This window comes from Curcuma longa, chromosome 12 (genome assembly GCF_044706935.1).
Source record: "Curcuma longa cultivar G26 ecotype Majalengka, Jawa Barat chromosome 12, ITB_CL_G26_1.1, whole genome shotgun sequence".
In the NCBI taxonomy this organism is placed as follows: domain Eukaryota; kingdom Viridiplantae; phylum Streptophyta; class Magnoliopsida; order Zingiberales; family Zingiberaceae; genus Curcuma; species Curcuma longa.
The window spans coordinates 6781181-6808861 of record NC_133872.1 but is presented as its reverse complement, the minus strand read 5'-3'; the positions used below and the strand labels follow the sequence as shown (position 1 = coordinate 6808861).

The 27681-nt window shown below is 38.0% G+C and overlaps 2 protein-coding genes across 2 annotated transcripts in view; both read right to left on the bottom strand.

Annotated features, from left to right (window-relative positions):
* LOC141843151 (uncharacterized) overlaps positions 1 to 27681 on the bottom strand; it is a 105672-nt gene that overhangs the window by 58619 nt on the left and 19372 nt on the right. Inside the window, exon 8 of the mRNA XM_074731185.1 lies at positions 8938 to 9019. The gene's annotated coding sequence lies outside the window, so the exon portion shown is untranslated. The remainder of the gene's footprint in view (positions 1 to 8937; positions 9020 to 27681) is intronic.
* Positions 20706 to 21287, bottom strand: LOC141842817 (uncharacterized). Its single transcript, XM_074730815.1, has one exon. It carries the CDS (start codon positions 21285 to 21287, stop codon positions 20706 to 20708), a length of 582 nt encoding a protein of 193 aa, XP_074586916.1.

Genomic DNA, 27681 nt, shown 5'->3' with positions numbered 1-27681 from the left:
AGCGCCTCGATTAGATAAGAACAAAGCAAATACTTTTCTACAAACTTTTAATGGGGAGAGGAACAAGTGCAGCCTTATGGGGGCAATTTCGAAGGTTGATTCAATGAATATTTCTATTGCTAGATATAGACAAGGATTAAAATACCGTGCCAAACCGTCCGATACGGCCGAAATTTACCGTTCCGCCCTGGGATCGGCACCGGCACTCGACCGGCACAACACGCGCCGCGTTCGCGTCATCTCTCTTCACTGGCGTGCGTCGGGTTGCAGCCACAGAAGGAATCGACTCGATTCCTTCTGTCGATCACGCGAGACAGAAGGAAGCGAGGCGGCGACACGGCGAGGCGGCGACGCGGCGACGGCGAGGCGACGCAGCGACGCGGTGAGGCAGCGACGCGACGGCAGAGGCTCGGAGGCGGCGTAGGCGGCGGAGGCGGCAGAGGCTCGGCGAGGCGACAATCAGAGATCGCGAATCGGCGGAAGCCGAATCGCGATTTCCGCCGAATGCGATCTCACGAGGAAAAGTTTGATTTAAAAAACAAAATCAAACTGTTATATTAATTAAATATATCAGTGTTATAATTATGTTTTAATTAAAACCGTTATATTGAAATAAAATGTATTATAATAACTGTTATATTAATTATATCAGTGTTATATTAAATTCTTATAAAACATATTATTTAATATATATAATTTTTAATTAATAATTACTTATATAATAAATGCTAATTATATATATTATATAGAATAATAATTAATTAAATAAACTGTTAATTAATTAATATAATTATAATATATAAATTTATTTTTTATTAAAAAAATAAAAATATTTAAAAAAATAATTTAATTCATGTGTTATAAATTTTTAATGAATTATTTAATCTGTTAAAAAATTTAATTAATTATATATTATTATTTAAATAATTTAATTAATGATATATTAAAAAATTTATTTATCAAATTAAGATGGTTAATAATTGAGAACTCATATCAAATTAATATACAATTTATTTTTAAATTATACATAATAAATATATTTATCTAATAATTATCATATATATATAAATAAAAAAAACCTAAACTGTATCGGCATGGTACGATACGGTATCGAAACCGTATCGTTCCGGTCTGAGACCGAAACCTCGGCACGGGTCGAGATTTTAAACCTTGGATATAGATCCTATAAAACAATAATGAATTCATTAGAATAACACAAGTAAAGAGAATGCCATCATAATCTGAATTATCTGCTTGCTAAATTAACTATTTGGGAATGCCACCCTATATAATACCTCAATTACCCCTCGCCTCCTATCAGTAGTGCGTTGAAGAACATGATCCTATGTTTGAAGCAGTCTTGTCTTCTAGTCAATTGAGGGCTTGTAAATTGATTAACATTCAAGTTTGCTGTTGCTCCACTTCTCTTAAAACCTTCAAACAATCTCAGAAAAAGGTTATAGTCCATAGGATCTAAGACAGTAAAATTTTGATCAGGTGTATTGTACGTCGATCAAATCTATTGGTTGTGCTACTACTTGATAGTCATTAAGCCTGAGACATTGGAGATGTAGGACATAGGTTCTTATCATAATCTTCTTCATCAACTATAGAAGCATTGATGGAAATTCACCATTGGATGATTGATCAACATATATTTCGCCATTGGAACATGCATCTTCATTAGCTAAGCAATCATAAATATTGGAGTATTAAAGACAAGGCAGGGGAAGGGGAGATGGGTTAAATGATGACTGTGATGCCAATATCGTGTGTCAGTATGATTTGGTACTGGGTTAACAGCCCATAATGCCAAAATTACTTAGTGATGGTTGGCATATAACACCTCAAAAAAAAGTAAAGGCTTGAACAAGTTCATATACAGAGGATATTTAGTCAAAGAAATATTAGAAGATGAAACAACAATTGAGAAGGCTAAAGAAGTTGCTCTAAAGAAGGGAAGAGGATACCCATAGAATTCATCACGAACATATCAATAGCTCAACCAAGTCATAATCACATAAAAATCATTTAACATCATCAAATATTTTCAACAAAGTATTGATTATGTTTGCTAGATCAGACTACTACCACAGGAAAAGTGTGTAACACTGAGCAGTAACGAAAATAATTTTAAAGGATCTAAGAACGAGTTTAAGAAACTTCAATAAATTAGAGAATCAAATGTGAAATGGGAAGTATAAAAAGGTAAACAATTCCAAATAAACTGTTGGGCCTTGCAACTAAAATGAATGTCTGAAATACCTGAATACCGATTATAATCCGACTGGAATAGGAGCTCAATCCCACGACCATGAATAAGAATGCTCAGAATACCTAAATATCAATTATAGTCCTCCAACCGGGAGAGGAGCTCGATCCCATGATCGAGAGAGAAGCTCGATCCGACAGCCATGATAGTCATGATGATAATAAGAATAAGAATGTCCGAAATGCCTAAGTACAAACTGTAATCTGACCAGAGAGAGAAGTTTGATCCCATGGCTAAGAATAAGAATGCTCGAAATATCTAAATACCGATTATAATCCGATCAGGAAGAAGAGCTCAATCCCTCGATCATGAAGATAATAAGCAAAAGAATACCTAGAATACTTGAATATCTATTATAATCTGACAAGAGAGAAGAGCTCAATCCCACAACCAAGAATATAAGAATGCCCGGAATACTTGAACATCATAATAGCTAATCAAATTAGTATGTGAAGTACATTAGAATATCATCAAGCATATCATTGACTAATGGCATTTTTAAAGTCAACATGATACAAAGTGCTAATGTATATATTTTTCTTTGTATGATATTTGTGCTATCTCTTATAAAAACAAGCATGCATTCTATAGAAATAGGAGATTTAGTTTCCGTATTTAGAAAAAATTAAGATTTATTTAGTTTTTTGGTAGTACTAAATTTAGGAAATTACAATCAACTAATTGATTGTCTTCCTAATTTGTAGAAAATTAGGATCAACTAATTGATTGTCTATCAAATAATTGATTGCTGATGATTATCTAGTTATGTCGTGGTCAATAAACTCTATGACAACTGAATAAACAACTGAAGTTGGAGAGAATTTTCTGCTTCATGAAACAGCCAAGGAGATATGGGATGCTGCCCGTGAAACTTATTCCAGCACAGAGAATACCTTAGAATTATTTGAGGTTGAGACACGGCTACACAATCTAAAACAGGGAGACCTGAATGTGACGTAGTATTTTAACATGCTTACTCGCTGCTGGTTGCAATTGGATTTGTATGAGACACATCCGTGGAAGTGTACTAATGATTCATCTATCTATTGGCAAATTGTTGAAAAAAAATAGACTATAAGGTTTCTTCTTAGCCTAAATACAGACTTCGATGAAGTCAGGGGGAGAGTTATGGGATAAAACCCTTTCCCACCATTCGGGAAGTTTTTGCAGAGGTTCGAAGGGAGGAAAGCAAGAAGAAATTAATGTTGCCCAAAGCCACGATCACCCCTGCAGTTGAAGGTTCAACCCTATTTACTCATAGCCCTTCACAGAACAATAGGCCTGGAAAAGGTCGTCCATGGTGTGATTATTGCAAAAAACTTGGACACGTGAAGGTAACTTATTGGAAATTGCATAGAAGACCTACTGATTGGAAGCCCTCCAATCGTCACGACAAAGATTCCCGTGCCAATGCTGCTTCATCAATAGAAACGAGTGCAGAAAACATTCCGTTTACAAGGGAGCAAATTGAAGCACTACAAAAGATGTTTAATCAGACTCCTGGGTCTAACCAAAAATCTACTTCTCCGGCTGAGCAACATACTAGCTTTTTTGCACATCAAGGTACTCTGTCTTCTGCTTTGTGCGTTAAAACTAATCAGCCAAGGATGTGGATTGTTGATTCAGGAGCCTCAGACCATATGTCACTCAGAAGTAAAAATTATAGATGACACAACTTCTCCAGTAGCAGGAACAGGATCTATACATATTACAGAAGACTTACATCTTTCATCTATTCTTTTTGTTCTAAAGTTGAATTGCAATCTACTTTCTATCAGTCAGATCACTCGGGATCTCAACTGTTTTACTAAGTTTCATTCCAATTCTTGTGTTTTTCAGGCAGTGGATTCGGGGAAGGTGATTAACAGTGATGATATGCATGGAGGACTTTATTTACTCAAACAAAAGAACCTCCTAGGTAGACAAGATCATCAATCAAGTTGTGATTCCAAGTCAAGTGCAAAGAGTGTCAAGTTTGCTTCTAATTCCATGTCTGTTCCCAATTCTAAGTTTGTCCTAGTAGAGAGTCAAGTCACGTTGTGGCACTATCGCCTTAGTCATCCAAACTTTGCTTATATTAAAAAATTATTCCCTCATTTGTTCATCAATAAGGATTTCAATTATTATTAGTGTGATATTTGTCAACTAGCAAAGCATACACGACATGTATACTCAAGTTTATCCCTGTCACATACATTTTCAGTCGTTCATAGTGATATTTGGGGGCTATCACGTGTGAAAAACATCAATGAGGCTTCGTGGTTTGTAACATCAATGATCATACAAGAACCACATGGACATTTCTCATGAAAGAAAAATCCGAAACAACCACAATTTTTCAATCCTTTCATACCATGATTTCAACCCAGTTTAGATGTCAAATCTAAGTTCTCAAAACTAATAATGCAAAGGACTATTTCAACTCCATTCTCGGTCCTTGTCAAAACATGGATTGTTCATATAAGTTCTTGTGTAGACACTCCACAACAAAACAGAGTGGCTAAACGAAAAAATAGACACTTCCTTGAAGTCGCCCATGCCAATATGCTCACTAACAATGTTCTTAAACAGTTTTGGGAGAAGACTGTACTTACAGCCACATATCTCATCAACCGGATGCCAAGTCATGTTTTAAAATTCCAAACACCTCGTCTTGTTCTCACCACAACACATCCTCAAATTCTTGCTTTCACCTCTGATCTTCCTATTTGGATCTTTGGGTGCACCACCTTCGTCCACATTCATCATAGTCATCGTACCAAACTTGATCCAAAATCACTCAAGTGTATTTTTTTAGGGTACTCTTCTCATCAAAAAGGTTATAAATGTTATTCTCCTATTATCAGAAAAGTCTACAATTCCATGGATGTACCTTCTTCGAGAGTCAATCTTACTTTCCCAAATCCAACATTCAGGGAATATCAGATTTGGGATCTACTTCAAGATACTCAATCGATTTTTGTTCCATTCAATCAACCTTTAAATTCCAATATTACACCTGATTCTAGTGCTCCTCCTTTAGATTCCTATCCTTGCATCTTTTCAAACCCCAGTCACTACAAAAACCCAAAATCCATTGCAACTTAATACCAATAATACTGAGTTTCGTGTCTACAGAAGGAGAACAACCCAACAAACCGAAGAATTTCTACAAACTCACCACTCTCAAACACAAGAACCTAACCCCACTATATCTGACACTCACGATGGTATGAATTCCTCTCCTAATTATACTCCTGCTTCTATAATTGATGATTCAGATTTGCCCATTACTCATAGAAAAGGGATCCGTAGATGCACTGAACATCCAATTCAAAGATATGTTGCATATGGAAAGTTGTCTCCATCTTACAAGGCATTTGTCACAAATCTAGACAGTGTTAAAGTGCCCCTATCTATTTAGGAGGCTCTCATAAGACCAGAATGGAAGAAAGTTGTAGAAGAAGAGGTTCGGGCCTTAGAAAACAACAACACCTGGGTCTTGACAATATTACCACCTGGAAAAAATCCGGATGGGTGTAAATGGATTTTTACCATCAAGTACAAAGCTAATGGGAGTATAGACAGGTTCAAGGCAAGACTTGTGGCTAAGGGGTTCACTCAATCCTATGGACTATCAAGTGACCTTCGCACCAGTGGCCAAACTAACACAGTTCGAGTGTTACTGTCCTTAGCAGTAAATCGAGATTGGTCATTATATCAACTTGATGTCAAGAACGCATTCTTTAATGGAGATCTCGAAGAGGAAGTCTACATGATCATACCTCCTGGACTAGAAAATAAGTCAAACCAAAACTTGGTGTGCAAATTAAAGAAGTCATTGTACGGCTTAAAGCAGTCTCCTCGTGCATGGTTTGAGAGATTTGCTAAGACTTTGACAGCCAATGGGCATTCAAAATGTCAAGCAGATCACACATTGTTTGTTAAAGGTGGATTAAGAGGAAAAATGACAATTCTTATAGTCTATGTGGATGATATCATCCTTACTGGAGATGATTCAAAAGAAATTCTTAGGCTGAAAAAACTAATAGCTACTGAATTCGAAATCAAAGACCTTGGGACACTGAGATACTTTCTCAGAATGGAGGTGGCTCGATCAAAGGAGGGTATTGTTATCACAAAGGAAGTATATCCTGGACTTGTTGAATGAAACTGATTTTCTTGGCAGCAAACCTGCTAATACACCTATGGATTCTACAAAGAAACTGAATCGAAGTGAAGAAGGCACACCAGTTGACAAGGGTAGGTATCAAAGGCTGGTTGGAAAACTCATTTACCTATCACACACTCGACCCGACATTGCTTATTCAATGAGTGTAGTCAGCCACATATGAATAATCCAACTAAGGATCAGTTAGATGCAGTGACTAAAATTTTGAGATACTTGAAGATGACTCCTGGTCATGGATTACTGTTCAGAAAGAGTGAAAGTCGTATAGTTGAGATTTACACAGATGCAAGTTGGGCAGGAGAACAACTGATAGAAGGCAACTACTAGTTACTGCTCCTATGTTTGGGGGAATCTTGTCACTTGAAGAAGCAAGAAACAGGCTGTGGTTTCTAGCAGCAATGCAGAATTGGAATATCGAGCTCCTGCTATTGGTATATGTGAAGGAATGTGGTTACAAAGATTGCTAAGGGAACTCAATATTGAAGATCAAACCCTAGTGAAGATGTTTACTGACAGCCAGACAACCATCAGTATAGCTAAAAATCCAATGCATCATGATAGGACGAAACATATTGAGATTGATCATCATTTTATCTCTGAAAAGTCAACACAAGAATCATTCAACTTAGCTACATTGCTACAAGACAGCAGATTGTTGATGTCTTCACCAAGGCACTTCCAAGAGTCAGTTTCAATGATTTGAATTCCAAGCTTGGTTTGTATAACATATACAACCCAACTTGAAGGGGAGTGTAGAAATAGGAGATTTAGTTTCTGTATTTAGAAAAGATTAAAATTTATTTAATTTTTTAGTAGTACTGAATTTAGGAAATTACAATCAACTAATTGATTGTCTATCAATTAATTGATTGTCTTCCTAATTTGTAGGAAATTACAATCAACTAATTGATTGTCTTCCAAATTTGTAGATATTTGGTTTCCTAGTTTTAGTAGATGTATACTCTATATATTATGATGTAAATTTTTCCTGAAAAAGTAGAGAGAAAGGTGATCATCAATCTTCACATTCCACTACATGAGCATTTATATAGGTAATGTAGCAAATAAATAGTGCTTCTACTGGTATCCCAACCACCAAAACCGTTGCAACATGGCATCTTAATAACTATGCAAAGGGAAGCACAATATTGCTTTAATAGGACATAACACTAGAACCAAGCGGAGGGAGCATGACTCATAACTCAAACACAAATTGTTTAAACATACCTCTTAAAATTAAGCAGAGGAGCATACCTCTAATCACAATTGTAATGTTGAAATTGCAAAAAGGACAAAAAGCCAATGACTATATCTCATGGGAATACATACTAAGACAACCACTATCAACCTATGTTTATGATCATACACCTGCATAATCAACTATCTCAAGAGATTTATCAATCAACTTAAAAATTTGTCTGATTACCAAAAAATTTTATACAATTTTCAAATTAAAAATATGCTTGAAGCATATTCTCCAAGGAAAATTCTTTGATTAAATCTGAATCTTTAATCTAAACATAAAACAAAATAAAATATAAAGTTAATATAAAAGAATTAGCAATAGATCAATTCAACTTGTAAAAAATTAAGATTTTACTTATATCCTTAAGTCTTTGCTTCAAATACCAACATGTCCAAAGTCATCGTGGGTTAGTGCAAGAGAGATTGTGGTATCACCCCTACCAGGAAAGAAGTCAGTAAAAGAAGAAACAAAGGAAAGGTGTAAAAAATAATTATCAAAGATGCAACAACCCAAGTCACCATCAGTTGGTTCTCAGGTGGCAAATTTGCTTCTTTGGGCACAGGTTCGTTTCGCAAGGTTAACAGTCGTGGAATGGCTTCCCACTTGGAGGCCATTGCGTACCTGATTTACTTGCATGTATCTTGTTGTGGGGTCAACGATACTGGGCAACTTGGGGTGAGCGAAGTCACCTTTTACTTCCTTGAATGAAGGATGGAAAATTTTACAAAAATCAAAGAATAGTTCATTTTCAAGACTCTCGATATCAAACCAAACTAGGGTGCATGCATGATGGATGCATCTATGTTCGTTCATGAATGCTTTATTTCCAAAGTTCATCAAACCAAGTATAGGAAGACCTATTGTTACCTCCTCAGTCATTTCATGAATGTGTTTACAAAGTGTTCATGGTTCATCGGTTGAACCATGGCATCATTGATTATAGCTTTCATAAAAAAATGATATATCCTTTTCTCCATTACAAGTCATTTCTAAAAGAGTTAGAAACACAACCTTTTCTTAGTGCTCTGAAGTTGTCTATGCACATATAAAACGTTAGGCATAAAATGATCAATAATCATCACTTAGAACACAAGAGAGAGAGAAAAAGTCATCCATAATACAGATGTTTTGCAACTGTTGTTAGTTTTATAATCACTTATCAATCACAATGCAAAATTCAGAAGTTCCAAGTGCATAAAAGAAAAATGAATATATAAATGAAATTATATAGACTTAATCCAAGAATACCTGAACTAGGAGATCAATGGCTAGAAGAGTTAAAGCATCTCTTTCCCCTTGACCTTTCCAACCATGTTGTAAAGTATTTTACCTAGGTTGTAACATGCATATTTAGCAACTCTATGCCACCAAATATTATGTAGTCCTCAATAATACTGTAACGACCTCCCTTCTGATAACTAATAAGGGAGACCATTACTATCTTCTCTACTCTGATACCATACTGTAACGACCTCCCTTCTCCTTCTAGTAAGGGAGACCTTCCTTCTCCTTCTAGCAAGGGAGACGTTACCATCCATCATTACTTTATCTTAATATATATGCATAAATTATCTATGTGCATAAAACTTAAGCTTAATTCAATATGTTCATTAGCATATATAATTCTAGAGCCTGAACTATTATTTTTATTTTTTTAAAATAAATCTAAATAAATATGCATGAATCAGGGTTCAAACTATGGACCTCTTGTTAGAGCATTATATAACTTACCACTAGTCCACAATTCTATTTATTTCATCCTACCAGTCGACTGCTACATAAACCAATCAGTCGACTGGTCAGTCGACTGATCACTCGACTGAACTCTCTGTTCGCTCGTTTCGCGTGGCCCAGTCGACTAGTACAACACCAGTCGACTGGTGCACCTGAAATAGCATTTTTCAGAACTTCTACTCTAATATCCTCACCCTAAATACAATCTATAATACTCCTACACACATTATAGCACATTCCTAGATAGTTCAATGATAGAATTACTATACACATGACGTAAATCTATGATGCAACTACACACAAACTGTTAAACATTCCTTTGAAAGGTAAAATCCTAAGCATGGATAGACAATTCACTACACACAAACTGTTAAACATTCCTTAATGTACTTAAGCATGCGAAAACCATATACGGAAGCAACTAAATAACATGAAAGGGTTTTAACACAATTAGGAAGCCAATTCCAAGACTCATCCGCTGTTCCGTTGCCACACACACAAACGCCCATCCTTGCTGCCTCCTTCTTTAGCTTAGCTTTTCTTTTCCTTTGTCTGCAGTAAGAGGAAATATAACTATAAGCGGATAGCTTAGCAAGTACTTTCTAACTCACAAAAACATGAAGAAACACATGTAATTTTTAAAACTTTCATGCTCTTGAAACAAAGAATCACATGCTTACTAAATTCATAATGGTCTGCATTTAACTCATGAAAATAATGAAACTTTCTTATGCTTATACCTCATGAATTTATAACTACTAGAACTTATTTATTCTTAAAAACTTTAAAATAAATAATCAACTTTCTCTTAGGGCCTAGGCGTAGTACTAAAGCGCACTCCCTAATAGAGATTGGGGTAGCAAGCCACCAGTCCTACAAGAGTAAAGACCTTAGTCTTACCAGGGCCAAAACCTCGAAATTGGTCACCTGAATTTATTTTACGACAACCTCAGAAGTCGGGTACTAGCCTCTTCAAAGTAAAATACTTGTTATCTTTTAGTACTCATATAGTAAAATGCCTTGGCATTTCTTCAAACACTTGGTGTGCTTTTGATCCTCAAATTCTTGAATTTGGGATCCTATCAAGACCTTGGTCTTTCTTTGCTTATAAACTTTTCATAAACCTTTAAAAGGACTTAATAGAACACCTTATCATTCTACATGCATACAATTCTAGGATTTACATATAATTTAGAGTTTTTGCATAGAGTGAACACAATTCTTTAAAGCATGCTACGAAAGTAAAGGAAAATCCCAGAACAACTCCTACTGCAGGTGAGTATTACTTACATCCTTGTTCTTGCACTTACAAATGAAACCCTAAGGTTGAAGACTCCAAAAACTCTAGCGTGTTTAGAAAACCCTTGTCGGCGTGTCCGAACCCTATGGAATAGACTCCCTGGTTCCCTTCTCTTGGCCAGCCACCACAAGGGAGAAGGAAGAAGGAGAAACCCTAGTTTCTTGCTTTTTCCGCCGCCCAAGGAGAAAAGAACGAGAGAAACCCCGTTCCTCTCTACTTTTCCCTTTTTATACTAATGGGATTTAAGATATCTATTCGGGTCTATATAATATATTTGTAATGGTTCCCTTTTTATGATTGGACCCCTATTGGTGCTGTGGCTATCACAATTCTCCCCTTTAACTCTGCTATCTAAAGGTCCAGGGATTGAACCTCATTCATGACATATTTTTATTTTACTTTTATTATTCTTTTGGATATATTTATGAGAAAATTTACGGACATTACACAATGAATACAAAGAGTCATTCAATAAATACAAAAATTTTTACATTTTGCTCTCTTTTTCATTAATACTCCATTAATCTCTATTAATAGGCATTAATCCTCTTTAGTGGTTAAGTCTAATCCAATGAGCCTAATTTGGATTAGACTCAATCCAATAATCCAATAGTTCGATTCATTTGAGTCTAACTCAATAAGTCTAACTCGGATTAGGCTTAACTCTATAATCTTAGGGTCCACCATATTTTAGTTAAACTAAAATATATACCCATTTCCAAATCAACATGTTCTTTGTGTATGACTCAATAGATTCTCATAATGTTAGCAATGTATCTAAATTAAAACAACATTTTAGATACATAAGTAATGAGTGACATCTAGCAATGCATCATTGCTATCCAAATAATGATAATGTCGAGATCCGACCTAACCTTTTTGTGTCTATTATCTTGTATAACTTGGTCCTTCTATGATCTACCTCGATATCTAGATTGATCCATGAGGTATAGACCGTGTCATCTCTTTATCAATTTTTATGTTTCTTAATCTCCAAGTAGATTCACTTAACCAAATGAGCTCAATATCTCATATTGACTTATTTGAGCATGACCATGCATTTTAGTAATCCTACCTAATCAAGAGCCCATAGATATCACTTCTATTATATGGAAGGGATATATCCTATCTACATCACTCACATCCCTTCGCATAATTCATTGTATACCCAATGATCAACTTTATAGTCCACCTTATTACACGTTTGTCAATACTAAAATATATAATTTTTTATATAAGGAACCGTAGTGACTTCAGGTATAAGAAATATGTATATGTATACTAATAGTCACTATGAGAATATTTATGACACTCATATAACGATCTATGAAACATTCTCATAGCGGGTCAATTTAGTACATATTCTTTAATATATACTCTTGTGTCAACTTGATATCTTATATCCATAACTTGTGATATTAAGTCATCAGTTGACCTACATGCTAGTGTCAACGCATTAATATTGCCCTTGTATATTAAAGCTTGAATAGGAATAGTTAACAGTAGTGTTATATATATATATATATACAACCTCCCACTATCAATTCAATTAATTGATACGCTATAAACTAGAACCTACTATCCTAGGACATTATTATACTTATTCATCTGGCACAGATCTAAAGTAAATATAATAATCATAAATTTTATCTTTTATTAATGAAATATAATATAAAAGTTTACTTGACAATCATCTCATAATTGGCCCTAGGGCTAACACTAATAATAGTTTTGTCATGCAACCTTTTAAGGCATAATTTCACAAATAAATTATATTCTTCCTTGCGAATAACTTTCCATTGCTTAAGGTTCACTTTTAGGCTAGGGGCATCTTTTGATAGTGACCTTATGAGGTATGTTTTTTTCAAATAATACAATGTCTTTTACTATCATCGCTTGAAGTCAGTTATAGAGAATTTCTTCAATTTCTCCCCAATACAAGTGGGACCCACAATCGCTATAACTGCAAAAATATCATCTTAAAATTATTAGAATTTTAGATGGATGGAATTGAAGTGTTGATCCAACAACTGGGTCCGATTTATCAGCTTGACAATGAGTCATTGATTAGTACCGCTGGAGCTCAATATGATGATGTAGACCTTGTCCCATTTATATTTTCGACACACCCTTCGGATATCAAGGCACCATTTGAGTAATAAACATACCCTTCTTAATATTATCATCACTGACTTAATCTTATCGGTTGTCAAGTTATTCCTTTAAATATCGACACACCCCATTTAGTAAGCTTATCTCTATGAATAAGAGTATTAAGGTCGAGGTGAGGGTTAGACCTTCTTTTCTTAAAACGATATTGTCTCACCTAGCTGCTTATTGTCTCACCTAGCTGCTTATGATTTATTAGCAATCACCTCCCAAGATATAACGACCTACATATTGAAATAGGAGCACTCTAAATTTTGAGTCCTGTCGAACTTTCAAAATCTTAGAACTCTTAAGAGAAGAAAGAGAAGAGAACTCAAGAGAAGATTTCATAATTTGAGAATTGAATGATTTGAATGGAAGAAATGAAATTTCTTTTGTAAAGATAAAAGATTACTCCCAAGAGGTGCAAGATTTCTTCCAAGAGGTAAAAAGTTATGGGTGTGTCTTTTAATCAATACAACCAATATATTTATTAATTTTATTAATTATTAAATTAATATGGTTGCTCATATTATTAATTAATCAATTGATTAATTACTTAATCAATTAATTAATGTTGTTGCACACTAATATTTAATTAAATCAATTCATCAGATAATTAATTAATTCATTCATTGTAATTTACAAATAAATCTCAAAAATTAAGAAATCAAAATTGATTTCGTAATCAATTTTTTCTAACTTTTAATATTTCCATAGGCATTCACATTTACGCATATTCGAGTTAGTGTTCATATAATCTCATCCATGAACCCAACTCTGTGCGAGCCAAAACTTCGGTCCAATCATACCAAACTAACTCTTCATTAGATATTAATTTCTTATTCACTTGAGAAATTAATTTATGACCACTACAGCAATAAGGGCAATTTGCGATGAATTTTACAATAAAAATTAAAAAATTCATCGCAAAATCATTTGGCGACAAATTTTGTGATAAAAGTTTTTTTGTTTGTAATAGCTCATCGTAAAATTCTACAATGAAAAAATATTTATTCATTGCAAATTTTGCAATGAATATATTTTTCATCACCAAATTTATCACTAATTTATGATGAAAATATTTTCGTCGTAAAATTCACTATTTGTTACTTGTGACGAAATTTAATTTCGTCGCAATTTTGACGATGAATATTTATTTTCGTCACTAATTTAGCGATAAAAATTGGTTTCGTTGCAATACAGATGCTACAGGAAAATGGAGATATTTGGCGACGAACAAAATCTTTGTCGCCAATTTGATGATGAAAACAGTTTCATCACTAATATTTTGATAGCACAGTAAAATTACGATACTTTTGTAATGAATCTATTTTCGTTGTAAAATTCATCGCAAACCATTAAAATTTCTCACAACTTCATTCCATTTGATTCTAATATGAATCCTGTTTACATATATCCAAACTCATTCCATCCCATTTCATTCTTTACAAAAACGACAACCAATCCAATCACATCATATTCTAACAAACACTCACATCCTAACAAACAAACACATCCTAATTAAAAAACAAACAACATATTAATAACAACAACTAATATTAATGAAACAAACACATCCTAACATTAACATTCATGAAATATACATCCAACATCATTCTCAAAACATACAATAAAGTGTCAAAACATCCAACATTATCCTCAAAACATCTATTGATAATGGCAAAACATATAACAAAGTATCATAACAAGTAATGAAGTCTCAAAATGACAAGATACAAAAAGTATCATCGTCCACGGCATCGACCTCGGACAATACTTTCTGCTTCACTTTCTTCTCCATCTAAGCTTTTTTCTTTTCCTACATCAAAAAATAAAAAAATATTATTTTATATAAATTAATTATAATATGTAAATACTTACTTCACCGTCATCCTTGGTTTCACCAACCTTATTCGAAATAAAATAACAGGGTTAATCAATAAAAAAATAAAAGATTTATAAATGAAAAAAATTAAAGCAATATTAATTATGAGAAAAATCAAAATGATACATGTTCCGGCCTATTACACCGTGGATGGATCCAACACTGGTTCAAGGATTGCCAACGTGCACGCTCCTGAGATGAGGTTGTAAAAGGAGAAGAAAAGACCTGCAAAGCACTCAAAAAGAGGATTAGAATGGCACCAGGGATGGATCTTGATAAGCCACTCGGACGCTCAAGTTAGGGTTCAGCATGAGGAAGGAGTTTAATGGCTTTGGGAAGTTAGGGTTTATGTGTGCATACCTATACCCATGGGCATGGGTTACCTTTTTTATAGTAGTTGATTTCCGAGATATTAGCAACCGTTTGAGAAATATTTTGACATAGCTGTTCCCTTAGAAAGACTCAGTCTATTTTCATATATTTGAGAAGACGTTCCTATTTCTTTGGGAGAATTGGCTCTCTCTTTGTTTTTCGATTTGGACGGAACGGTCATATCTCTAAATAAATATCACGTGCTGAAAGTTGACCATGGATGCAGGAAGCATGGCGAGATCAAGTCCTGAGGTCGGCATGTGATGCAGGAAGAGTGCTAAGACCAAGTCATGAAATCGACCTGTGATGCAGGAAACGTGTCGAGACCGAGTCATGAGGTCGACCTGTGATGCAGGAAGCGTGCTGAGACCGAGTCCTGAGGTTAGCATGTGATGCAGGAAGTGTGCCAAGACCAAGTCCTGAGGTTGGCATGTGATGCAGGAGGCGTGCCGAGACTGAAATAGGAAGTCGGCACATGCTTTAGGAAGCAAATCAAGATCGGGGTTGGAGGTCGGCACATTCTATAGGAAGCATGTCAAGGCCGGAGTACGAGGTCGACACATGCTTTAGGATAGGAAGCATACTGAGATCGAAGTAGGAAGTTGGCACATGCTTTAGGAAGCATATCGAGACCGAAGTAGGAGGTCAGCATATGCTTTAGGAAGCATACCGAGACCGAAGCGGGAGGTCGGTACATGCTTTAGGAAGCATACCGAGACCGAAATAGGAGGTTGGGGGTTTATTTGAGTTCCTGAAGTAACCTTCAAATTTTAACCAATAATTATATTTACCCCATTTTCTCTTATACACTTTTACCCGACATCCACGTAACCATTTAATAACCCCACCGGATCATAAGTCTCCCAATTTAGTCTAGTCGAAGGAGACGAAGTGCGACTTGCTGGACTCGGGCAAAGTCATAGGCTTTAAGGAGTATTCAGTGAGGGTTGATTTTTATTTTGACTACCTTAAACTAACCAAAGATATTTCCTTATCTTAGGCTTTTCAAATTATTTATCGACTTACCCCATCCCTTGATTTCGATTCCAACAGCGAAGATCCGATGGTCGTGTGATTTAAGCTGCAACCCTAACCCTTCCATCGTCTTTCGTGCGAACCTTAGCTTGCACGAGTTTGCTCAATCCCGTACTTTCTCCGTCCTTCACCTCCAGCAACCCTGTTTTAGCTTAGTAAGTCTTAACCATCTCGACTTTCGTTCTTTCATTTTTCTGCATCTTCTCTATTTTCTTCCCTCGATCCCGCCACTCAACGAGCATCTTCTTCATCTTCTTCTTCCAACGCCTTCTTCAGCCTCTTTCTCTTTCCCTACTGTGCATCTTATCTTCCTTCCTTCTATTCATCTTTCTTTCTCATCTCTTCCAATGGCGACATCTGATCCCTGGTATGAAACCCAACAATCTTCATTATCGTCAAGGGATGAGGTATTGCTGAGAGAACAGTATGGAATCCCTTTAGATCATAAGATTAGACTCTCAGATCCCAAACACCATCCTTATGCACCTCCTCCAAGATATACCACTTTCTTCCAGGGTCAACTAGAGGGTGGTTTAAGATTCTTGATCCTATCTTTCCTCCAAGACCTAACTACCTACTTTCAATGTTCATTATCTCAGCTAGCCCCCAATTCTTATCGTTTGATCTATAGTGCGTCGATTATCTTTCAGATTTATCAGATTCCATTTGATTCCTCCACCTTCCATTACCTTTTTATCCTAAGAGTAAGAGGGGGAGATAGGTGTTATTTACTTTGCTGCCCGACCTGGTTGCAATTTCCTAGGTAAATATCCTACTTCACATAAGGATTGGAAAAATAGATATTTCTTCATGAAGCTTCCCCAACCTTATACCTGGCCGACCTTCTGACATCCTGAATCACTTCCCCAGCTAGTTTTAGAACATATAGGTTAAACCCCTCTTTCTTGACTGCTACTAAGATCTTGTTCGACCTAAAATTCAACATGAATGTTCTGGTAGCTAATGAAGCCTTATTATATAGAGCTAGTTTAAGCCCTAATGTCATCCAACTAGAAGATCTGCTGAGTAAGTTTTTTATTCTCATCAGGCTTATTTTTATACTGTTAATTTATCGATTCATGTCTTAGGTCAAACCATGTTGAATGCTTCGGTCAGCAAGCATTTGAAGTGGGATCTTACTACCACCGACAGCTAGTGGGTCTCGGAGGATGCATCTGAATCCTCGACCGCTGAGGAGAGAGTGGATGTGCCGAAGAAGTTTACTCCATTGGAGGTGGTGGCTTTAACACCAAGCTCCACCAGTTCTTCTCAGGATCATGAGAAGATGCCTGATCCACCTATTACTGAGACTCCTACTCCAAAAGTACTACCCGAAACCACCAGAGAGACTCGCTCGAAAAAGAGTAGGGAACAGCGTGATAGGTCAGAAGATAGGCCTGAGCCAAAACAGAAGGAGGCCTTCGTTGACATCCCTGAAGTCCAAAAAGACTCCTCTGAAGGATCCCCGCTAATAATCTCCCCTTTGAGGTCTCTACCTCCTGAGACCAGAACTAAACACAGACACGACAGGGGAAAATCCCCTACTACCACTTCTACTACTACTTCAACCCCCCCCCCCCCCCCCCCCCCCCGACCTCTTCAAGACCCGATAAGGAAACTGTTCCAACCACAACCCGTCCTCCCAGGATTCCTCGAAGTCGAGTTACTCTTGAGGAAGGCGAAGAACAATAGAGGACTTCCGCTGATATGAGACAGAGGTTCTGCCCCGTATGGACATAGAGATCTTTTGCGAACATCTAAATGGTTCATTGGCTAAGGTATTGCTAATGCTATTTTTCCTAATGCTATTTTTTATAGGATGATAACACTAATATAATCAATAATATGGTGATATGATCAGGTCTAGAAGCAGTATCAATAACTGGGTCGTCGAATCCCAGTGATGCTCTCTACTCTCATGCAACTAGAAGCTCAGATATCTGAGCTGAAAAATCAATTGAAAAACTCGGCTCTAGATGTGGAAGTAGTCCGAGCCAAAGATGATGTAGAGAAAGCTCGCATAGCTACTAAGGAGGCCCGTGCTGAGGCGAAGAAGACTACAGAGGAAGTACTAAGGCTGAAAAAAGACGCAGAGCTCCGAACTCCCCGACTTCATCAACTAGAGCAAGAGCTACAGAATTCTCAAGCTACTCTGAAGCTTTCTCAGGAGGAGCCACCAAAGCTAAAGAAGAAGCTAAGTCCCTCAGGGAAGAGAAAACTAAGATGGAGACTGACCTAGTTGCTAGGCATGCTCAGCAAGGGGAGCTACGTCGGGATATGCGCGAGGCAATAGCTAAAGGCAGGACCTAGAGTTCCAGATATCAGAAGAGAAGAAGCAAAGAGAGCAACTTATCTTCTGATAAGGAAAAGTGCTTTTTGAGCTGGGATTGCTTAAAAAAAGAGCTGATAGATCTCAAGGAAAATGAAGAGAACTGATGGCAAGAGAAGAAGACGTTTTTCCTGAGCTCCCCAGAATTCTACAATCTGTTGGGGGTTAATACCAACAAGATGTTAAAATATGGCTTTGAGGTTGCAGGTAAACAGTTTATCTAGTCAGAGCTGATACCAAAGGGACCAGACCTAAGTGTCTTAGATCCCAAAAAAGTCTGGGATAGCCTGCCAGAGTCGAAGAGAGAAGGATGATAAACTTTTTCCAATTATGTAATATTTTTAAGTATCACCAGACTTTGTTGAGTTTTGTTAATTTGAACTCACTCTAATTGTGTAATATTGTCTTGGTTTTAAGACACCATTGGACTTTATTTTCTGATAACTTAGAAATTGTAACCCCTATTATTTTGAGCCTTATCTTGCTAAACTTAGTTTTTCGTGACTTCATCCTTGTAATGATTGCTACTCTACGTATGGGCTTGAATTCTCTAATTATGTAATGCTTTACTTTGTGTATCCTTATATCGAACTAAGAATTGTAGTGGTTTCTATTCTGAAATAACACTTCTATTTGTCTCAAAGACAGACTCCCTTATGTATGTTGATTGTGCTGGTATGCCATATGTAAGTTTATTATACTTTCCTTGTGTACATTTGTCAAACAATGCTGTTTCTAAAGCTTCAATGAAAGATTTGTATATGCATAAAAGAATTTAAGGAAAGAAGTGCTGGTCTGCCATACGCAAGCTATAAATGTCGTATATTAGGTACCCTCCTGCCATAAAGCGAATTTACGGATTTGGTGTCTTAATATTCCAGCCTGTCAAAAGTCAAATTGTGAGCTCGATAGCTTGGTGTCTTGATCTATCATAAGGCAAGTTCTCTGGGCTTGGGGTTCGATGTTCTAGCCGGTCGTAAGGTAAATCCGTGAGCTTGATGGCTCGGTGTTTCGGCTTATTGTAAGGTAAATCATCGAGCATGGGGCTCGATGTTCTAGCTTATCGTAAGAGAAATCGTCGAGCTCGGGGCTCGGTATTCCGGCTTATCATAAGGCAAAGTCATTGAGCTTAGAGTTTTAGCCTATCGTAAGGCAAAGTCATCGAGTTTGGGGCTCAGAGTTCCGATCTGTTGTAAGGTAAATCGTCGAGCTTGGGCCTCGGTGTTCCGGCTTGTCGTAAGGCAAAGTCATCGAGCTCAAGGCTCGAAGTTCTGGCCTAGCGTAAGACAAAGTCATCGAGCTCGAGGCTCAAAATTCTGGCCTATCATAAGGCAAAGTCATTGAGCTTAAGATTCAGAGTTCCGACTTGTTGTAAGACAAAGTCATCGAGCTCGGGGCTTAGAGTTCTGGCATGTCGTAAGGCAAAGCCATCGAACTCGAGGCTCGAAGTTCCAGCCTGTTGTAAGGCAAAGTCATTGAGCTCGAGGCTCAGAGTTCCAACCTATCGTAAGGCAAAGTCATCGAGCTCGGGGCTCGAAATTCTGGCCTGTCGTAAGATAAAGTCATCGAGCTCGGGGCTTAGAGTTCCAGTCTGTCATAAGGCAAAGTCATCGAGCTCAGGGTTTAAAGTTCTGGCCTGTCGTAAGGCAAAGTCATCAAGCTCAAGGCTCGAAGTTCCGACTTGTCATAAGACAAACTCATCGAGCTCAGGGCTTGGAGTTTTGACCTATTGTAAGGCAAAACCATTGAGATCGAGGCTCGGAGTTTCGGTTTGTCGTAAGGCAAAGTCATCGAGCTCGGAGTTTCGGCTTGTCGTAAGGCAAAGTCAACGAGCTCAGAGTTTGAGATTTCGACCTATCGTAAGGCAAAGTCATCAAGCTCGGGGCTCAGAGTTCCGACTTATCGTAAGGCAAAATCATCAAACTCAAGGCTTGGAGTTCCAGCCTGTCGTAAGGCAAAATCATCAAGCTCAGGGCTCGGCTTGGAAGAGAAAAACTTATATTAAATAACCACAAAATGTTCTCACAAAAAATGATAAGAAAAATCTATACAAGTTTAAATACGATAAGGACGAAGATGCGTGCATTCCAAGGTCTACTGAGCTCTTTTCCCTTGGCGTCTTTCAGGTACTAAGATCACTGCTAAGCCGCTGAGTAACTTTATAAGGTCATTCCTATTGAGGTTCTAATTTTCTGACATCACCTATTGGTTTACTTTTCTTCCAGACGAAGTCTTCGACCTGAAAAGAGTGAGGTATAACCTTCTTGTTGTAAGTCTGGCACATCTTTCAGTCGGTATGTTGCCAACCTAATTGCTGCAAGTTCTCTGGTTTCGGTGATGAGATCCAATTTTGTACATTGTTTACCACTATTATCGCTTCCATAAGCAAGGACTCGGCTTGACTCCTCTCCGACCTCTATAGGTATCACTGCTTCTCTCTGGGTACTATCTCTTAGAGTAGTTCTATAAGCCCATATAATACCAGGCAGCTCATCCACCCAATTTCCTTGTACTTGATCCATCTTTATTTTGAGGACTTTGACAAGCTCCTTGTTAACTACTTCTACTTGTCCATTACTTTGTGGGTAGGCCACGGAAGTAAAAGCTTGGATGATCCCCAGTTCTTTGCACCAATCCTGTATCTTGTATCCTTGAAATAGTCGTCCATTATCAAATACTATCTTGCGAGGAATTTCGTACCCGCAGATGATGTTCTTCCACAGAAACTTTAAAACATCTTCAGTGATCCTAGCCAGTGGTTCAGCTTCTACCCATTTAGAAAAGTAATCCATAGTTACTAGTAGAAACTTCTTCTAATTATGTCCTATTAGGAAAGGACCTATGATATCCATTCCCACTGATCAAAGGGACAAGAGATAGTGGCAATTTTCAACAGTTCTATCGCTGATGAGGAAGGTTCTGATGTCTCTAACAATTAAGATAGGTGTTGATCATCCGAGCTGCATCCCTTTGTAAAGTGGGCGAGAAATATCCAGTCAATAACACATTTTGTGCCAGAGTTCTGCTTCCTATGTGGTTTCTACAAATACCTTGATGAACTTCATGCATGACATGCTCAGCTTCATTAGATCCTAAATATTTAAGTAAGGGTCGAGAGAAGACCCTCTTATGTAAAACATCTCCAATCAAGGTGAATCGAGCTGCATGCTTTCTGACAACCCTGGCTTGTTTGGACTCGATCGGCAAGCTCCCATTTTTAAGAAAGTCGATAATGGGAGCTCTCCAATCAGCAATTTCATTTATTTTAGTGGCTTGATTAATGTGAGCTATCAGTTGATCATGTATTATCGGCTCTTCTTGTTCCCAACTAGTCAAATTACTGGCCAAGCTGGCTAGCTCATCTGCCTTCCGATTGTCAGCTTGGGGTAACCTCTCTATAGTGACTTCCTGGAAGGAGGCTTTTAGTCTGTTGAAGGCCTCGATATACCTTCGGAGTTTATCATTGCTGTCACGTCCCGAGAGACGGTCATCTGAAAAAAATTTTGACAGCATCTCCCCTGTAACAATGACAATTTTCCTGAATACATACATACAAGGCTGACGACCACTCAACAATATAATAAGGCCTACACGGTCACAAAACATACACCACAGATGCATAACAAATACTTTCTCTAAGAATAAGGCCCACACGGCCACATCTACTAAACTAATGCATACAACCAAAACAGAACGTATAAACGACAAGTCCATACAAGACTACAAGAGTTTCACAGCAAAACATAACAAAATACATATCCACACAAGTACGAGTATAAGTCCGAAATCTAGGCAAACAACTCACAGAAAATCCACTAGTCCACAATTACAATCCATAAATCGAACACAACCGAAATCCATACAAACCACCACATAACAATCTCCTGCTGTGAGATGGAATCAGCATGGCAGAACTCCAAGCTCCAAGTCAAACCTCCTATCTGCTACCTGGGGAGAAAACAAGGCAACCCTAGGGTCTGGGTAGTGAGTATCAAATATATTCAGTGGAATATAGGATAGAAGTAAGTGCATAATAGGATATAACAACTGAGATAATTAAAGATATATAGTCTCTACAATGGATATATAAAGAGAGGTAAATACTAATCAATAGGTAACAAGAATCATGGTAATAGAACATGATATATCAACTGAGATAACAAAAGGGTATACAGTCTCTACAATGGATATATAAAGAGAGGTAAATACTAATCAACAAGTAACAGGAATCATGGTAATAGAACATGGTATACCAACAGAGATAACAAAAGGGTGTACAGTCTCTACAAGTGATACATAAGGAAAAGATCAATACTACATAACAGGTATAGGAATCATGCAAATTCATGCAATGCATGTCATGTCATATAATGCAACAGTCATATATCATACAAGTGAAACAGTCACACACAAAGATGCTGTAAACAACAATGCAGTATAATATAACAGTAAATGCATGATAGCACCCACACAGGTAGTGCTACAATGATCGCACCCACACAAGCAGTGCGTTGCACCCACACAGGCAGTGCTATAATGATCGCACCCACACAGGTAGTGCGTAGCACCTACACAAGCAGTGCTATAATGATCGCACCCACACAAGTAGTGCGTTGCACCCACACAGGCAATGCTATAATGATCACACCCATATAGGCAGTGTTATAATGATTGCACCCACAAAGGCAATGCGTAGCACCCACACAGGCAGTGGTATAATGATCTCACCCACACAAGTAGTGAGATATAACAACAACACCTACTTCTAGCATGTAGATGTTATGATGATCATCTCAACATGTAATAGTTACAACTAATCAGCATAATCTACATGAATCAAGGTGAGCCCTCACAGGTCGATGATATAAAATCGAGACTGTACTATCAATGGATAGATCAATCAAAGGTCAACCAGCATATATCAAGCAATGAATAACACAAGGTATCAACTAGGTACATAACCTAGGTAACAAGAGTAACAACAGGATAGTATTAGATCATATCAAGGGTCAACTGGCAAGTATCAAGCAACAAGTAACACAAGGTATCAACTAGATAAACAACGCCAGTAACAAGAGTATCAACAAGATAGACAAAAGCAACATACAAGAGATCATGCACTAAGAATGAATCCTGTAATGATCAAGTATAGGGTACCCACCTGAATCTGACGACCGTCAACAACAGAACCCCCAGAAAATATAAACTCTGTATATAATAGAATCACACATCACAACCCTGCTAATTATGAGCATAACAACACTAAATACACTATTGTATTAAATTTATAATAAAGTAAATCCTAACCCAACATTTAGCTTAATCCAACCCATCCAACTTAATCTAACCCAAGGTCAAACCCATTTAACCACAATTCAACCATAGTAAAATTCAATTGGATCCAATTAACCTTTAACATCCAAATTTAGGTTAACACTAACCTAACTTCGTCAATTTGCCAACCAATCACAATACAATCCTTCATTAAACCGATCCAACAGTGGCTAATTAACAAGCCCACCAATCCTATTAAAGTTCCTAACCAAAACCTTTATAAGAGCATATCAACCTATAAAATCAAGAATAACTCAATTAATTACTCCTTCCTGATCAGCCCCATAATCCAACTCATTCTTACCAATCCAATAGTAAACTGAGATTTAAACACTAATCAGCAACAAATCCAAAATTAAACCAACTTAGATCCAAGATCTTATCTCCAAGATCAATACTGATCAAGCCCTAGCTCCCCTCTTTTCTGCCGATCCAAAGAAATCAGCTGATCCAAGCAAGATTCATCAATCAAATCGAAATCCATTTAATAGAGCCGAGATCATCCACAACCCAACATCTGATCCAAAAACACACAAAGCAAGAATCAGATTCAAGACAAGACTCACCTTTAGATCTGTTCTCCTTTGCCCTAATCCAGCTTTGATTCCTCCTCCTTACCTTGCTGCCGCTACCAACGCAAGCTCCAATCGGATCGGATCACATCAACGAGCTGTGGCGAGAAAAAATTGATCAATAAACCTAAAGAGATTCAAAGCCATCCAACGAGATTCAACTCAAGAAATCGAACGAAACCAAAACCTAGCTTAATTTTCCCTTACCGATCGGCTTCTTCTCTTCAGCTCCGTCTCGAATCACCACCTTGTCGTACAATTTCTAGCCTCTTCCGGTGAGCATCCAAGCCTCAACCGATCAAGCTTCTGCCGTCGGTGATCCCTCAACTCTAGCTCCGGTGTCGGACATCTCACTTGCTCGGCTTCGACGAAGAAGAAAGGAAGCAGAGACGGGGCAGAGGACACGATCAAGGAAGCAACAAAGTAAAATCGCGATTTGGGTTGAACAGTGTCAGATTTTAAGGTTTCTTAACGGGTCAAGTTTTAAATCCATTAAGCCACTACCCAATACCCTTTATCCATTATCCTATTACATGAGTTAGGATTTAATTAAACCCAATCAACTTTAGGATTAATTTAATTAAACTCTTAAATGGTCTCCCATAAACCCCACAATCAGGGTAAACTTTATTTATAAATTTACCCTTAGTTTTCAGTGTTTTACAATTGTGGGTCTCGAAAGTTCCTTCTATCTACTGAGTAGCGAGTTGAGAGTTTGTACAGATTATTACTCGTGTTGCCCTAATATGCCGAGCTACCGTAATCCAACAAGCAATGCCTCATACTAGGCCTCATTATTAGAAGCTTTAAAATGAAGTTTTATGGCTATCGACAATAAGTCTCCTTTAGGAGAACATAATAAAATCACAATTCCACTTCCCTTTTTAGTGGATGATTCATCTATGAATATCTTCCATGTCTCAGGTTCATTGATGTCCGAGGTCTTGGTTAAGAAATCTGCTAAAGCTTGTGCCTTGATAGTTGTCCTCAGCTGATAGTGTATATCATATTCTCCCAGCTCGGTAGTCCATTTGATCAATCGCCCTGAAGCTTCGGAATTAGTTAATATTCTACCCAGGTGTTGTTTGTCAATACCGTTATCGGATGAGAAAGGAAATATGGTCGAAGCCTACATACTGTTAAAACCAAAGCCATAGCTAGCTTCTCTAAAGTGGTGTATCTTGTCTTGACATCCTTTAGTAGATGATTGAACAAATAAATGGGTCTCTGAATACTTCACTCTTGTTTAACCAGAACTAAACTCAAAGCACCTTCAAAGGAGGATAAATATAACCATAGAGCTTCTCCAAGGATAGGTTTTACTGGTAAGGTGGCTAAATAGATCTTTAAGTCACTCAAGGCTTGTTCACACTTCTCATCCAAAGAGAACTTGGCAGCTTTGTGTAATATCTTGAAGAATGGCAAACTTTTTGTTGCTCAAATCGTCGTCTAAATGAGCACGTCAATTTAATTAATACCGAATCCCCTAACTAAAGTAGTATAGGGCAACTCGAGTCGTCTCCCAACGATTGTAGACGGTGTGTGGTAATTCTAGTGGTTATTACAATTGGGGATTTGGATTTTTCTCTTTTTGGATTGGATGGGGGGGTTGTTGTCTTAAGTTCTAATTCTAAACAATGGAAAGAACACTAAGTATCAAGAACAAATTGCATTAATGAAGTAAAGAGTGCAACAAGTAAATAAGTGCATGAACAAAGAAACAAGCAAGAGAAATCTAAGGACAAACAACATTCAAAACTGTAAGGGGAATTTTAACAAACACTTGATATGCCAAAAGTCTAATCTATGCTTAAAAATGGAAGAAAAGTAAAGCTAATGATTCTCCCTAAGGTTCTCGCCGAAGGTGGATGCGAAGCGAAGCGGACTCCACGAATGATGCGCCGAAGGAAGGAATCTCCAACTTCGAAGCAATCCGGAGAGGATGTGGATGGATGAGATGACGTGAAGGAGAAGAAAGTCCTCTTGCTCCTTGATGGATGGAAGGTGGTCGGATTGAAGAAAGGAAAATCTCCTCGCCTTCTTTTCCGGGGCAATGAATGGAGATGGTGGTGAAGAAATGAAGGTAGGTGGCGGCTAGGGCAAGTCCCAAGGGAGAGAATGCTTTTCTTGACAAAAATCAGCTTTTATACCCCTTTTCTGCTCCGCGACACGGCCGTGCCTCCTAGGCACGGCCTGGGGCAAATGGGCACCAATCTGTTAGGAGGCACGGGCGTGCCTCCTAGGCACGCCCCAAAGTGGACACGACCCCGTGGAAGAGGCACGGCCGTGCCTCTTAGGCACGGCCCCAAAACTGCAGGTTTTCTGCAAGTGATGCATTACGGGGCCTTTTACCATGTCTTAGATGCCGAATCTGTCTGAACCCCCTGAATGAAAGTTGTAGATCTCGAAGTTATCTTCATTTTGGTAGGTCGCACAGCCCGTAGTTCAACCGGAGCAAAAAGTTATGGCCATTTTAGTTTTAGTCTGCAGAGCAGTCCAGCTGAGACACGGCTGCGTTTGGACTCCGAAAAGGTGAGGCACGCCCGTGTTAAGAGGAGGCACGGCCGTGCCTCTTAGGCACGGCCTGGAGAAGTTGCTATTCTGTTAAAAGGCACGGGCGTGCCTATTAGGCACGGCCTAGAGTGGTCTCCTTCTGTAAGAAGGCACGGGCGTGCCTTTAGACACGGCCTGAAGAAGTTGCATTGCGGGGCTTTTTAGCATGTCTTAGAGGCCGAATTTCGCTGAACCCTCTGAAGCAAAGTTGTAGATCTTGAAGTCCTCGTCATTTTGATATATGGCACGTCCCGTGGTTCCATCTGAGCTAAAAGTTATAGCCGTTTTAGTTTTGGTCTGCAGTGCAGTCTGGTCGAGACATGGCCACGGAAGAGGAGGCACGGCCGTGTTAAGAGGAGGCACGGCCGTGCCTTAGGCACGGCCTGGGCAACATGGGGCACGGCCATGGGTTGTGGGGGCACGGCCTGGAGAGGTGGAGAATGGCCCTGGGAGCCTCCGAAACACCCCAAATGACCTCTAAACACTTCCAAATGCCTCCAACTTGGTTCAACTTCATGGCTCTTTAAGTATCCTACAAAAATACATCAAAAAATGTTAGATTCAACCCAAAATTTGTAGGAATAAGCAATATGGTCCAAAATAAGTTCCTACTCGCAATATGTGTTAATATTCAATAGTTACACAACGAGAGGGTCAAAATATCAAGTTTTAGAGCCAAAATAAACTATGAAAATGAGTGTTATCAATTCCCCCACACTTATTCTTG